Source organism: Callospermophilus lateralis, chromosome 3 (genome assembly GCF_048772815.1).
Source record: "Callospermophilus lateralis isolate mCalLat2 chromosome 3, mCalLat2.hap1, whole genome shotgun sequence".
Classification (NCBI taxonomy): Eukaryota; Metazoa; Chordata; class Mammalia; order Rodentia; family Sciuridae; genus Callospermophilus; species Callospermophilus lateralis.
The window spans coordinates 69,461,925-69,477,850 of NC_135307.1; the positions used below are offsets into that span (position 1 = coordinate 69,461,925).

General features: G+C 37.8%; 1 protein-coding gene across 1 annotated transcript in view; it reads right to left on the bottom strand.

Moving 5' to 3' along the window:
* The window catches only part of Prkch (protein kinase C eta), a 215,070-nt gene that overhangs the window by 146,658 nt on the left and 52,486 nt on the right, over nt 1–15,926 (bottom strand). The window contains exon 2 of the mRNA XM_076848338.2: nt 4,089–4,152. Within this exon, the coding sequence (XP_076704453.1) occupies nt 4,089–4,152 (64 nt within the window). The remainder of the gene's footprint in view (nt 1–4,088; nt 4,153–15,926) is intronic.

A 15,926-nucleotide genomic window follows, 5' to 3' on the forward strand; every position in this document is an offset into this window, starting at 1 on the left:
ATTCATACTAGCATCAAAAAGCTTACAATAGTTAGGAATAAATTTTTAAAATATATGCAAGAACTCTACTGAAAATTATCTAATATTGGTAGTACTGATGAAATTGTTGAGTGACATTAAAGACCACTAGTAAACAGAGGGATATACCATGTTTATGGAATGAAGAAGCTTATACTTATTAAGATAACAATTCTGCTCAAACTCATCTATAGATTCAATAAAATTCCAATTTTGTGTGAGAACATACAAGCTGACTCTAAAACTGCCATCAGAACTTAAAATAGTGAGTATTGCTAAAATAATAAAAAAAATTAGAGCAAATTCGGAGGACTCATACTATTTACTATTGCAAAGCAATAGTAAGTTAGAATGTGGTATTGGCATAAGGATGGACAAATAAATCAATATACCCAAACAGATAAACCAGAAGTAGACACATATATGTGTTTAGTTGATTTTCAACAAGGGTTCCAAGGTTATTGCATGCAAAAAAAAAAAAAAAAAAAAAAAAAGTCTTTTCAACAAATGATGCTACAACAACTAGATTAGCTTATAGAAAAAAATTTCAAATCCTCTGTTAGATCACACAAAAGATAAAAGCTAAAAAAAAAACTATAAGGTGAATATCTCTGTGACCCTATGATACACTTCATAGACAGAACTCAAAATATATAAATGATGAAAGAAGAGATTAAATTGAACTTCATGGAAATTCATGAAAATTTAAAACTTCTCCTCAAACACACCATTAAGAAAATTAAAAAGCAAGCCACATACTCATCAGACAGGTTTTTCACAAAAGACTCATATCCAGAACACTTAAAGAACCCCCACAAATCAATGATAAAATGAAAATTCAACTTTTAAAAAATACAACAAAAGAATTAGCACTTATAAAAATATACAAATGACCAAAAAGCACATGAGAAAGTGTCCACTGTAATTTGCAAATGAAATGCAAATTAAAACCCTAAATACCATTTTATGTATATTAGAATGTCTAAAACTAAAAAAAATGATCACATCAAGTTTTGGTGAGGATATGGAGCACCTAGAACTCTCACACAATGCTACCAAGAGTATAATCATACAATTACTTCCAAAATCCATTTGTGAATTTCATATAAAGTTCAATATATACCTGCTCTGATACCTAGCAATCTCATTCCTAGTTATGTACCCTAGAGAAATGAAAGTGTATGTTTGCAAAAATGTACACATACAATGTATATACAGAAGCATAATTCATCACAGACAACAAAAGGGTAAATCCCAAAATTTTATCAAGAGGAGAAAGAAAATAAATGGATGCTAATATAGAAAATGAAATTTTTTTAAAAAATATTGATATGCACAATGATATGAATGAATAACAAAGAAATGATGATGAGTGAAAGAAACCAGACATAAAATGGAGCATGCGTTATAATTTCATTTGTATGAACTTCTAGAATAGGTAAAATTAATTTGTGGTACAAGAAAGCATACTTTCCAGGTGCGGCAGCACTCACCTGCTTAGGGAGACCCAGTCTCAAAATAAAAAGGAATAGGGATGTAGCTCAGAACCTCTGGGTTCAATTCCCAGTATCAAGAAAAAAGAAAAGAAAAAGAAAGAATTATACTTATTGCTTTGGGCAGCAAGAGTGACTGATAAAGAGTATAGGGAACTCTTAGTAACAGAAACATTCTGTATCTTGAATTGAGGAGCTGGTACCCGGTTGTGAGCATTTGTCAAAATTCAAATTATTCGCTTCTGATTTTTCATTTCATGACAGACAAATTTATCTCAATTTAAAAAACTGCTTTCAGTGGTGAGAAAGGGAAGTAACATTTAGTAGCAGGGAATGAGGTATGGAATTCCTTAGAGGATAAGAATAAAATAAGATTATATGCTGAGCAAGAAGAGCAACATTGGAGGCATCACAAAACCTGATCTCACATTATACTGCAGAGCTGTAGTAACAATATCAGCATGGTATTGTCATCAAAACAGACAAGAAGGCCAATGGAATAGAATAAAAGAACAGAGACAACTCAAATAGTTACTGTTAACTTGGTACTCAACAAAGATGCCAAAAATACATATTGGAGATTTTTAACAATGGTGCTTAGAAAACTGGATGTCCATATGCAAAACCATGAAACTGGATCCCTATCTTTCATTCTGCACAAAAGTCAAATCAAAGTGGATCAAAAATCTAGGAATTAGACCAGAAATTTGGCAACTGCTAGAAGAAAACAGGAGCAAGGGGCTGGGGTTATAGCTAAGCGGTAGAGCGCTTGCCTTGCATGTGTGAGGCACTGGGTTCAATCCTCAGCAACCTAAAAATAAATAAATGAAGTAAAGAATATATATATATATATATATATATATATATATTTTATATCACACACAAAAACAGGATCAATGCTCCAGCATACTGACATAGGCACTGACTTCCTTAACTAGACCCCTAAAGCACAAGAAATAAAACCAAGAATCGATAAGTGGAAGAGCATTAAATTAAAAGCTCCCACACAGCAATGGAAACAATTAAGAACATGAAGAAAGAGCCCACAGTATGGGAGAAAATCTTTCCAGCTACAAAATTGATGGGGGATTAATATCCAGAATATAAAAAGAACTCAAAAACTTTAATGCCAAATACACCACACATACACACACACACACACACACACACACACACACACACACACACACACCAATCAATAAATAGGCAAAAGAACTAAATATACATTTTTCAAAAGAAGAAATGCAAATGGCCAACCAATATATACAAAAAAGTTCAACATTTCTAGCAATCAGGGAAGTGCAAATCAAATCTACATTGATATTTCATTTCTCTGCAGTTAGAATGGCAGTCATCAAGAATGCAAATATAATAAATGCTGGTAAGGATGTAAGGAAAAGTACATTCATATATTGTTGGTAGGAGTACAAATAAGTACAACCACTTTGAAACCACTTTGAAAAATAGTATGAAAATTGTCCAGAAGGCTAGGAATAGAACTACTATATGACTCAGCTATTTCAGTGTTTGGTATTTATTCAAAATAACTAAAATCAATATACTATAATGATACAGATACATCAATATTTATAACAGCTCAATTCACAAAAGTCAAACTGTGGAACCAGCCCAGGTGCCTGTCAACAGAAGAATGGATAAAGAAAATATGGTATATACACAATGGAGTTTTAGCTAGCCATAAAGAAGAACAAAATTATGGCATCTGCTGGTAAATGGATGAAACTGGAGAACATAATATTAAGTAAAATAAACCAGACTAAACAAATCAAGGATTGGATTGTTTTGTCTCACATGAAGCAGGTGCAAAGTAAGGGGGGAAAGGTGGGGAGAGATCTTGTGAAATAGAGGGGAGATGTGAAGAAGAGGAAGCATTCTGGGGAAGGAGGAGGGAAAGAGAAAGTGAGGAACTTTGGTATGAAATTGACCAGATTATGCTACGTACATATACCAACATAGCTCAGTGAGTTCCATCTTTATGCATATCTATAAATCACCAATTTTTAAAAATAATAATAATAAAAAGAAGGAAGACCAGTAGAGTAGAGGAAGGAGAACAGGGAGAGGGAGAAGGGGAGAGAAAGAAGAAGCATTGGAGAATGAAATGGAGAAAATTATATTCCATACATGTATGATCATGTCAAAATGGACCTACTATTATGTGTACCTATAATGCACTAATAGGAACATGTTTACATTTCTTTCATACACATTCACAGACAAACTAAAAGGTGACACAAAACCAAAAATTCAAATTAGAGTTGAATAGGCATGAATCAAAAGAGGCAGTAAAACAATACTTAGCTAAGATGATGAGGAATAAAAACATAAACTTAGTGAACAAAACACAAGATTGCCATATTTAGCAAATACCTTAATCCAGAAATCCAAACCAACAGAGTGTTGGACAACAAAGTCCAGCAGCCCAATTTAAGATGCTGATGTTTTTTAAAGTATATTTTATAAAATGTCCCTTTAATAATTTCCATGATAAAAATTCCTACTCAGAATGAACTAAAATTACACAGATACCAGAAACCACCCAAAACATATTCTTACCTTCAGTGAAACTTCCTGTGAGGGTTATTACCACAAATACTTTCCCCTCGGGCTCCAGATCCACCTGGAAAGAGAGAAAAAAATCCCATGAGTTATATTTTAATGTTCAAGTAATTTTTGTAAGCCTTAAATAATTCTTTAAGGAATGTCTAAATGTATATATTATAACCATAAATCAAATCTAAATCTTTCATTAAATAGTCAAAGAACAAGGAAACAAGTAAAAACTCAAGTTATAAAGGTTGAAGAGCAAATCTAAAACAAAACCTATGTTTTCTCAGAGCTTCCTTCCTCCTGAATTTTATTATCTTCCATGTGTGGCTCTTTGTGATATAGAGAAGCACTTACCTCCTTGGAAATCCTTTCAAGACATCTATATTCCATGCTCACCTCTAGTAAGAGCAGCATTTTATTAAACAAGGTGGCAAATATATGAAATAGAGTAATAATGACAACATACAAGGTAAGGAACAAATGTGTCAAGTTAACTGCAAATCTTTAGTTTTACAGAGTAAAAAAATTTAAAGAGTCTATTTCCATCAAATTCTAGTCAATCTTAAGGAAGCACAAGGGAAGGAGGTTCAGGAGCTTTTCATTTGCTGTTCTTGACTGGTTCATGGGAGTATCAACATCTCTTGAAGTTATCCGTTAGCTGAGATTTCAAGCCATGCGTTCTGTAATCCAGACAGCCTGAAGTCTCCCCTGATCCCATCCTCTATGTGTACTCCCATTACCTATCATGGTGCCCAGGATGAACAGTACCCTGCAGATCTGCTCTGATTCCCATGTACCCAGGCCAGCAGGCTCTGTCCCCTTCCCACTGGATGCTAACCTCACTATCCACAAACACTTCAAAGCCATACAGTGTGAGTTGCTTGTGGAATCAAATACATACATTTACCCTAAAATAAATCTTAGATTCAACCCACAGCTCCATTTCTAACTTTGACTTTCCATCTGAAAGAAAATGGTCAAAAGAAGCTGAATGTGGACATGGGTGGTCATTTGGGGCATGTCAGTAAATTTAAAGAAGCTGTAAATCACATGGTATAGAAGAAAATACCTGTTCTAGACCAGCCCATGGCCTCCAGGGTGACTTGGCCACAGCTGGACGAGATCCTTCACCACCCCTGGACTCCCTGTTCTCTGAGTGTCTGTGGTGCCATTATCCAGCATTTCTTTTTTATTATTATTAGTTCTAAATCAGTTAATTATACTTGTCAGTAGAAAGCTCATTCATTCCATTCAGCATTTCTGACTTGACATCTATCACATAATCCTGAAGAATCTTAACAGTACAGATTACAGTTTTTATTGTACCCACAGGCGAACACAGACATCCCCAAGACATTTTCTTGACTCTAGGTCACCACCACATATTTTTTAATTCTAATACCACACCCCAATTATATACTTCTTAAAGTAAAAGATGACTGTTTTGTATGGGCTTGGAAAGATTCACCTCTGTACTATAAGTCTGTGCTTACCAATCTAACTTTCTTTGCATGAAATCTGTTCCCAGTGAGGTTACCACACTACAAAATACCTGTGTGTTCAAATAGACTACTTGCATCATGACTAATGCTAACTTACAATATCCCCTTAACTATCTTGACACCACTTGTGAACCTTTACAGAACAGTTCTGAAAATAGAGCTCTCTGGAGAGATGACTAAACAGGATGTTAGTCTCTAATTGTCTCTACTCTGCCTTGACTTGCTTCAAGTCAAAACCATGTTATTTTTAAAAGTCACTCCCTCATCTTCAATATAAAGGCCTGGCACTGAACACACATACACTCGACCTCACAACATAAACTACTGTTGGCACTGGGGCAGCTGCTGCCAGCCTGCAGACAGACAGACTGCTGGGCTGCCTCTGGCTAACCTGTAAACACCCTACAAAACTTCCCCAAGGGCCTGCAAAGGTGGCCACTCCAGCCCCATGGGTCAGGAGCTACTCTGACAGCCAGTAGGAGATTCCACAACTCAGAATTAGGAGCTCTCCCACAGAGAAGAGGTCTGCTTCCTCACCATTGGGATGGCCAAGTCAGATTCAAATACTGTCGTCAAACCTTGTCCATCTGGGACAGATGTGATAAGATATAGGACCTTAGAATGCAGGTGACTCATCAGAGGGGCATTTAAAAAAAAAAAAAAAAACAGTTGATTGTACACAACAGAGATTTTTAAGATGAAAAAGAATGAAAGATAAAAATATACCTCAGACATAAGGAAAAGAACACCATTCCCTGAAACTCCTACTTGCAGTTTGCTATACATGTATAAGAATGTACTGGGTTTTAATGTAAAAATGTGTTTCTTCCTTACTCTGTCACAGAGAAAGATGTGGCTTTAGAGCTTATGTGCTCCATCTATACAGTGCTGATGTGCTGTTGTCATTTATTCATGGTGGTTGCTTGGATGCCCCAGTGACAGCCAACTGACAGCTGGCCTATTTCATTCCTCTATTCCATCAAAAAGTTCTTTGTCTATGAGCAGAAATGCTAAGAAACTCACTGACCCTAGTGCAGTCCTCTACAGTTCTAATGAACACTCTCTAGCTAGCACAGCCATTGCAGCTTCTGCAAAGAGCACTTAAACGTTATTTGAGAACTATCCCTCCTTCGCATGTAGTCCCAATGGTTTAGTAGGAATTCTGCCTAAGCTCCAGAGCAGATACGCAACCCAGGCCCTGTCAAAGAGGGCACTGAGTCCCTCCAGCTAGGATGACTGGCCTGGAGCTAGCACCTTCCCTTTATCTAGTTATTGGAATTCTATCTCCCTCCCTTCAGTAATGCCTGGTTCAGGCTTAGGCACAAAATCCAAGTAGATCCAATTAGGAATCCTGGATCTACAAAGAAGACACAAGATCTCAGTTCTGCTAAACTTCAGTCTGGAAGGTCATAAACTTGTGAGTGTATGGCACCCTTATTGTCACCACATTTACTTAGAGAATGAAGTCAAAAGGAAGGAGAGAGTTGGGAGACAGAGGGGACCAGGTCTTGATGATGTCACTCAATCCATAGATCAGGCCATGCTGGATTCTTCTGGACTCTCAGTTATCTGAGCCCATACAGTCCTCTTTCTTTGTTTTGGCTAGTTTGAGTAGGGTTTTCTATTGCTTGCACCCACAATAGGTCCATATTGTCAGAAAAAGAGAATAAATAAAACATTACACATGTTACACATCCTCCCTGCATGCCACCCTCTGAAGTCTGCCTCTCTGCCTCCCTCCAGCACTGAAGCAACTCTGGTGCCCAGATCACAGCCTATTGTAGAATCCAAAGCTGGGTCCATCTTCATCACCACAGCTGATCCCTCCACAGTATCTGATCCTCTTGGTAGTTCCCTTCTTCATGACTCTCCCAGATTCCTTGCTTCCAAGACACCACTCTTTCCTGGTCCTCCTCTTGCTCTTCTCTTTCCCTCAGGCTCTTCCAAGGACCTCTCTCTGCCTTTAAATCTTGCTGCTCTTCAAGTCTCTTTTTCTTTCCAAATTGGAAGATTTGAACCCATGATTGCAACATCTACCTGAGATTTTTTTTTAATCTTTGGGGTAGAAGTGGGACAAAGAAACATAGTAGAAGCTCCAAGAGCATGCAGCCTAAAAGACAAGAGGCTGCAACAAAGTTATTTTTTAAGTCTCAACTTAGACCTCTCCTCCACACCTATATTTATGCCTTCTCTGAAAAACTCCATTTCAACATGCCTTCTTCCATTGCCAACCCCACCACTTACCCAAAAGCCCACCCTGGAAGCTTGGGCTCCTCACCATCAAGTCTACTTTCAAAATCCTTCCTAAATCCACCCACCCTCTCCATTCCTATTGCCATGCTCACCTAGATTACTGCTGCCAGTGTGATGTTTCAAAAATTAAAACCTGACCATGTGGATTCCCTCATTTAGAATCCATCACTGTTTCCATTTATTTCCACTATATAGTATAAACTCCTTAGCATAAAACATAGTCCTAGATACCATGCCCCTTTCCACCTTCCAGCCTCAGTTCCCCACAACAGCCCAAGCACATACAACCAGTATCCTAGGTAGGCACGCACTCTCTGTCTTTCTCTATTTTGTGGTATAGGAGCTTAAACCCAAGACCTTGCACATGCTTGGATAGTACTCTGCCACTAAGCTACATGCATCCTCACCTCTTTTAATTCTTACACATGCTTTTTAACAAATGGATATCCACATGCAAAAAATCAAATTGTACTCCTACTCAGAAGATGTTTAAATATTAACTCAAAATCAATCAAGACTTCGATGTAATAGCTAAAACACTCTTAGAAGAAAATAGGAGTAAACTTTTCTGACCTTGGACTAGACAATGACATTTTAGACAACACCCAAAAAAATGATAAATTAAACTATATCAAAATTAAAACATTTGGGCTGGGGTTGTAGCTCAGTGCCCAGAGCACGTGCCTAGCATGTGTGAGGCACTGGGATTGATCCTCAGCACCACATAAAAATACATAAAATAAAATAAAGGTATTGTGTCCATCTACAACTAAAAAAATAATTTAAAAAATTGAAAACATTTGTGCTACAAATGAGATTATCAACAAAGTGAAAAGACAATCCATAGGATTGGAGAAAACATTTGTAAATCACACATCTGATAAGGACTTGTTTCAGAATATGTAAAGAATTCTTACAACTCAATATATAAAGACAGCCCCATTTTAAAAATAGGCAAAGGATTTGAATAGACCCTTTTTCAATAAGATACACATCTAACTACTAAGCACATGAAAAAATGCTCAGCATCTTTAGCATAAGAGAATGCTAATGAGATTATACTTCACACCGAGGAGGATGACTATAATAAAAAAGACAGCACTGTGTGTTAGCAAGGATATGGACATTTGAACCCTGTACATTGTTGTTGGGAATATAAATGATCAGTCACCTTGAACAATAATTTGGCAGCATATCAAAACATTAAGCACAGAGTTAGCATGCATCACCCAGCAATTCCACTCCAAATTTACCCAAAGAACTGAAAATATATGTTCATACAAAAACTTATACAAAAATGTTCTCTGCAGCATTATTCATAATAGTCAAAAAATGGAAACAACCTAAATGTTTATCAATTAAAAATTAAATTATGATGTATCTATACAATGAAATATTCATCAATACAAATAAAGTACTGATATATGCAATAACATGGATGAATCTTGAAAACACTTTACTAAATAAAAGAAGTCACAAAAGTCCACACACTATATGATTCCATTTGTATGAAATGTTCTGATAAGGCAAAAAAAAAAAAAAAAAAAAAAACTATAGTGAAAGAAAGAAAGTAGATTAGCGGTGGCTTTGGGCCAGAGGGACAAAGGGCAGTGGGGATAAACTGTTAATGTTATTTCTTTTAAAGGAGATTAAAATGTTCTAAATTTTCTTTTTGGTCACATAGTAATATTATGTTTAATTGTTTGTGTTATATTTTTTTAATATATTTTTAAATGACAAACAATAATTGCATAAATTTATGGGGTCCTATGTGACATTTCAATACATGTATATAATGTGTAAGGTCAGATCAAGGTAACTGACATAACCATCACCTCAGGTATTTCTTTATATGGGAACATTCAAAATCTACTCTACTAGCTATTTTGAAATATATTCAATTAGTTGTTGTCAAACATATTTATCCCAAAGAATATTAGAAATAATTTCTCCTGTTCCTGTGAACCATCCTCTTGACATTCCTCCCCATCCCCCACCCCATTTTAAAAATGGGAAAAGAATTTGAATAGACCCTTTTTCAACAAGATACACATCTGACCACTAAGCACATGAAAAAAATGCCCAGTCTCTGGCAACCACTGTTCTATTTTCTGCTTTTTGAGATCAACTTAACTTCTACATATTAGTGAGAACATGAAGCATTTGTCTTTTAGTGCCTGACTTATCTCACTTAGCATAATATCCTCCAGTTCCATCCATGTGCTACAAATGACAAAATTTTGTTGTTTCTTATTATTGAATAATATTCAACATTACACTGTGTACATATAGATTTTCCTTATTCATGTATTCACTGACGGACACTGAGGTTGATTCCGTATCTTGGCTATAAATAGTGCTTTAATACACACACAAGTCAATACACGTGCTCTTCAACATACTGATTTCATTTCCTCTGGATATATATACCCCAAAGTAAAGTTTGCTAGATCATATGGTAGTTCTATTTTTAGGTTTGGTTTTTTTTTTTTTTGAGGAACCTCCATAATGCCTGTACTAATTTACATTTCCACCAACAGTGTATGACAGTTCCCCTTTCTCCACAATCTTTTTTCAAAATATTTTTTAGTTGTTCTAATTAGTTATACACGACAGAATGCATTTTGACACATTATACATAAATGGAGTATAACTTCTCATTCGTCTGGTTATACATGATATAGTTACACAGGTCATGTAATCATACATGCACATAGGGTAATAAGGTCTGATTCCATTCAACTATCATTCTTACCCCCATACCCCCTTCCCTCCTTCACTTCCCTCTGTCTAAGTCCAAAATACCTCTATTCCCCACCCCTACCCCATTGTGAATTAGCATCTGCATATCAGAGAAAACATTCAACCTTTGGTTCTTTGGGATTGGCTTATTTTGCTTAGCATAATATTCTCCACTCCCTTCGATTTACTGGCAAATGCCATAATTGCATTCTTCTTTAAGGTGAATAATAGTCCATTCTGTATAAATATATACCACAGTTCTTTATCCATCCATCTGTTGAAGGGCACCTAGGTTGGTTTGCTATTATGAATTGAGCTGCTATAAACATTGATGTGGCTGTGTTACTATAGTAGATGATTTGAAGTCCTCTGGGTATAAACCTAGGAGTGGGATAACTGGGCCAAAGAGTGGTTCCATTCCATGTTTTCTTGGAAATCTCCATAGTGCTTTCCAGAGTGGTTGCACCAATTTGCAATCCCACTAGCAATGTATGAGTGTTTTCCCCACATCCTCACCAACAGTTATTGTTGCTTGTATTCTTGATGATTGCCATTCTGACTGGAATGATAAGGAATCTCAGCGTTGTTTTGATTTGCATTTCTCTAATTGCTAGAGATCCATTTATTGACTGAGTTATTTAGTTTTTTGGTGTTAATTTTTTTGAGTTCTTTAAATATCCTGGAGATTAATGCTCTATCTATTTCTCTACAATCTTACCAGCATTTGTTGTTTTTTTTTTTTAATAATAACCATCTAACTGGGGTCAGATGGTATTTCATTGTGGTTTTGATTTGCATTTCCCTGATGATTAGTAATGTTGACCATGTTTTTAATATGCTGTTGGCCATTTGTATATCTTCTTTTGAGAAATGTCTATTCAGGTCATTGATCTATTTCTTAATCAAATTGTTTGTTTTGCTGTTAAGTTCTTTGAGTATATTATATACTCTAGAAATTAACCCCTTGTGGGCAGAACATATTTTCTCTCATTCTGAAGCCTATCTCTTCCCTTTGTTGATTATTTCCTTTGCTATGCAGAAGATTTCTAAATTGATATAAAACTATTTGTCAATTTTTGCTTTTGTTGCCTGAATTTGGGGGATTATATTAAAAAAAGAATTCCCAGACCAATGTCCTAAAACATTTCCCCCATGCTTTCCTCTAATAATTTCCTCTAATAATTTCAGTCTGTACATTTATGTATTGGATTTGTTTGCCTCTTGGTGTGTGCTCTGCTTGGGAAGCTTCTAGATCTTCCATTACTTATCTATCCATTCATTCACACCTTCACTAAATGACTCCCAAGATTAGAACCACTGCCAGGCAACAGGGTCTAGTTTCTTTCTTCTGCATCCATACCCACTTTTCCTAGCACCATTCATTGAAGAGACTTTCCTTGCTCCAATGTAAATACTTGCTTTATTGAAAATCAGTTGACTGCAAATACACGGATTCTAAACTTTCATTTTTTAACTATGCATCATTTATTTCATATCAATAATATCTCATTTTTTAAAAAGATAAAAACCTCTTGATAAGCATGATGGGAATAATTTGTCTCCATATTTCACCAAAACAAATAGCACCAGTAGTCCTTTGCCTTGTGCTCTTTCTTTCACCCTCTACCCATCAGAAAATCTGTCCGTTCACATGGCTTCAGCTCTCTGGGTTTTTTAAATTCTATTTCTCGTATTCTGTACTTTGATCCTAGAAGATCAACCCAGAGCCTGGCTTACAGCAATCCCTGGGGAAAGCATTTCACGGCTAGATGATTCCTAACGTGCATCTTCATTGCAGTTTGTCCCTTGAGTTTGAGTCCCAAGTAACCTCCTCTTTGATGAAGAAGCAATCATTTTGCAACTATATGAATCAATGCTGCCTCAAATGTTACACCTCCTATGGAGCTTTACCCTCTGCATGTGGCCAAATAACAGCAACACCACAGGAGATCTGGGCCCTAGCGCTAACTCCATCCTATCTGGTCTGACTCTGGGCAAACCATTCAGCCTCTCTGTAGCATGGAATCATGGGAGAGGAATGTTAAGTATACAGACCTCCAGCTCCACTAACAATATGCTGATTTCAAAATTTCTGGAGAAAGTAGGGGAGAAGCATCTGCTGTTTTTAAATGTTCCAGGGGTAACTCTGACATAGCCATATTATGGACCACCACCTGAGATTCCTGAGCTAAATACTCTCTGAGCAGCTGATTCCAATTTTCAAAGCTCTTATGACTCTGATCCTATGTTTTTCCCCTAAAGCGTCCAGTTGTCATCACTGGAATGCCATTCTTCTAGATTCCTGGCTAGAAATCCTGGAGCCACCCTGTGCTGGACATACCCTGAGCATCGGTGTCTTTCCATCAGTAGAGGATCTGTCTCCCTCACTCATACTTTGTCCTCCAAAAATGCAACACCCCTTAAAACTGGGCATGGTAGAGCGCACCTGTAATCCCAATGACTTTGGAGGCTGAAGCAGGAAGATTGCAAGTTCAGAGCCAGCCTCAGCAACTTAGCAAGGCCCTAAGCAACTTAAGGAGACACTGTCTTGGAAAAAAGAGCAGGGGGTGGGGAGGTGCTGAGGATATGGCTCAGTGGTTAAGTGCCTCTGTGTTCAATTCCCAGTACCCAAAATAAAGCAAAACAAAACCAGAAAATAAATGCAACACCCCTGCCCAAATAAACAAGCAAAACATGTCTACATTGACTGCCAAGGACCCTTTCAAAAGTGTCGTCCTTCCCCCATCAAAGCCTCTGGTTTCACAGAGCCCTCAGAATAAAACCTCCTCTGCTCCATCAGGCTTTCAAGGGTAACTGGGCTCCTCTTGGGCTGATTCCCCCCCCCCAATATACCCAAACCTCTTTTTCTAAATTCCATTCTGTGAACCTGCTCTTCTAGTCAGGCCTGACTCCTATAGCCACACCTTTGCTCTCGGTGTGTGCTCTGCTTAGGAAGTTTCTATCTGCTCACTTCATCTATCTGTCCACTCATTCACACTTTCTCTGAATGACTCCCAGGTTTGGGACCATTGCTAGGTACTCAGGATTTCCCAGAGCAGCTCTCTAGCATTGCAGGTGGGACAGGTCACTAAACACACATGAGGAAGAGGATTCAGCCTAGGGGCAGAAGGAAGGAACTAATGCCAAAGAGGTCTTGACATTAACACTGATCCCTCCCATCTCAAAATTCCTGTATCAACTAATATTTAAATACTCCTACACCTTATGCAGTTAGCTAAATGTTCATGTATTTATATCTCATCGCTTGCAATAAATCTGTAAGCCCATTCTGGCAGGATCTGACACTATGTGCCCCAAGGGGCCCAGCAGAATTCCTTGACCAAATAACTACCTTGATTTCCTCACATCTAAAATAGGATTGATAATATTTACTACAAGATAAAATACTATGTGACAGCACTTTGAAAAAGTAAATAAATAAAAGCATTCCAAGATGGCTCCAAGGAATATCAATGGCATACAGACTACATAGGCCAAATGATTAGGAATAACATTCAGTTAGCTTGATGAATCCACCAGATCTCAAGCATCCCACCCTTCTTGGCCAACATCTGCTCTGCCTTAGCATCACTTTGCAGAAGTGATGACAAGACACATCACTGGCCCATGAAACAAAGGTGTTTAAAACAAAACAACAACAACAACAAAAAAAAAAAAACAACTTACTAGCCCTAATGTTCCATGATTTTAAAAAGGCTTGGATACAGTCCTACACATGGGGTTCAAGGAAAAACTCATTTAATTAACTGGAAATAATTTACAACCATTGCCCTTCATAAAAGGCATTAGAACTGATCACAGACAGGAAACCTCTAGCTATTCAATTTTCATCTCAGCCTGGTATCTATCAGCCTAGCTACTCAATATTCATCTCAGCCTAACATATTAAAAGAAAAAACAATCCTGTATTTGGCCAAAGATAGAAGGTTCACCTAGATTCTACGGACCGTAAGCATAGAGTGCTTTGTCTTCTCTGTGACAGAAAAGTCAACAAAATTTAAATTCTTGGCCAGGTAGCCCTTTTCTATTGCTTTTCTGTGTCATGCAAGGGATTAATAACAAGGGAATCTAAAAACATGATAAAGCATTTCGTGATTCTCTTCAAGCTGAAACTCACAGGCTTAAAATGAGAGTTCAAATTTCTACAGGAAGAATAAAAACCTTACAGGATTATACCAATAACCTACAAGGAGATACACCTTGTTCTTTAATAATAAAATAACAGCTTCATTTGAAACTCTGTCAATTTGCTAAGTGGTTAATCTATATTATCTCTTTACCTTCACCAACCTGCAGGTTATGTGTCACCTCCCCATCCATCATACAGATGGGAAAAAATGGAAGCTCAGGGAGGTTACAGAATTGGTTGAGGTCACACGAGCAGTGAAGGCTAAGCCAAGATGCAGATGCTGGAAAGACCCTCCGACGGGGCCTCACCAGTATCCCTCAACGCTGCTGTGACTGCATGGCCTATAGGTCTGTCTACTATGGTCAGCTGAACCCACAGCCAGCCTGCCCCGGCTTCTGACATACAAAGTCATCACATCACCCATCTCCCTGGACCCCAGGCAAGACTCATGTCCTCAGCTCCCAATGGTGCTCCCCACCAACTACTACCCAGGATGCTAGTCTTGCCTCCTCACTGCCAAGGCCAGGGGGTGGCACCAGCCTGATGGTGTTGCTCAACTGCTCCTTGTGGGAGCACGAGGCTAGAGTTGCTAAGCAAGCCAGTCTGTGCTGGGACCGATGGAATGTGCAGGCAGTTCAGGTCCCATGAGTCAGCTACGGGGAGAGCCCACGTCAGTGCCACGTGATGCAGACACAAGACCCATCCCTCGAGTAGGAAGGCTTTTAGAGGAACAGGAGGTGACTGAGCAAACACTATGTACCTGCTGACTTTCCACTCTCACCTCTAAAACAACCAAACCCAGTTTTGTATGTTAAAAAGCCTGCTAAGAAGTATCACAGATTTAAAAGAAAAGAACTGGAAAACAATGATGTCACAAACTGAACAGAAAAGTGAGGCTTGTTAAATCCAACCAGTCGAAGATGAAAGAAAATACTAGCATTATTAATCCATCCCTGTCCTGCTAAGTCTGGACCCTGTGTGAGGTGGAGGGTATGGGGAGAGCTCCAGACTGTGGTCATGACACTAACAGCAGATCACCTGGTTTCTGCACCTCAAAAATGAGGTGGATGGAGCTTTTCGGTCCTTTTGATATCCAACAGTGTATGATCAAGTCAGACAGTTTCTGAACTCCACAGAGCACACAAAGGCAGTTGAAGACCACTAATAAATCTGATTTTAAAATACATACTTGCAGCT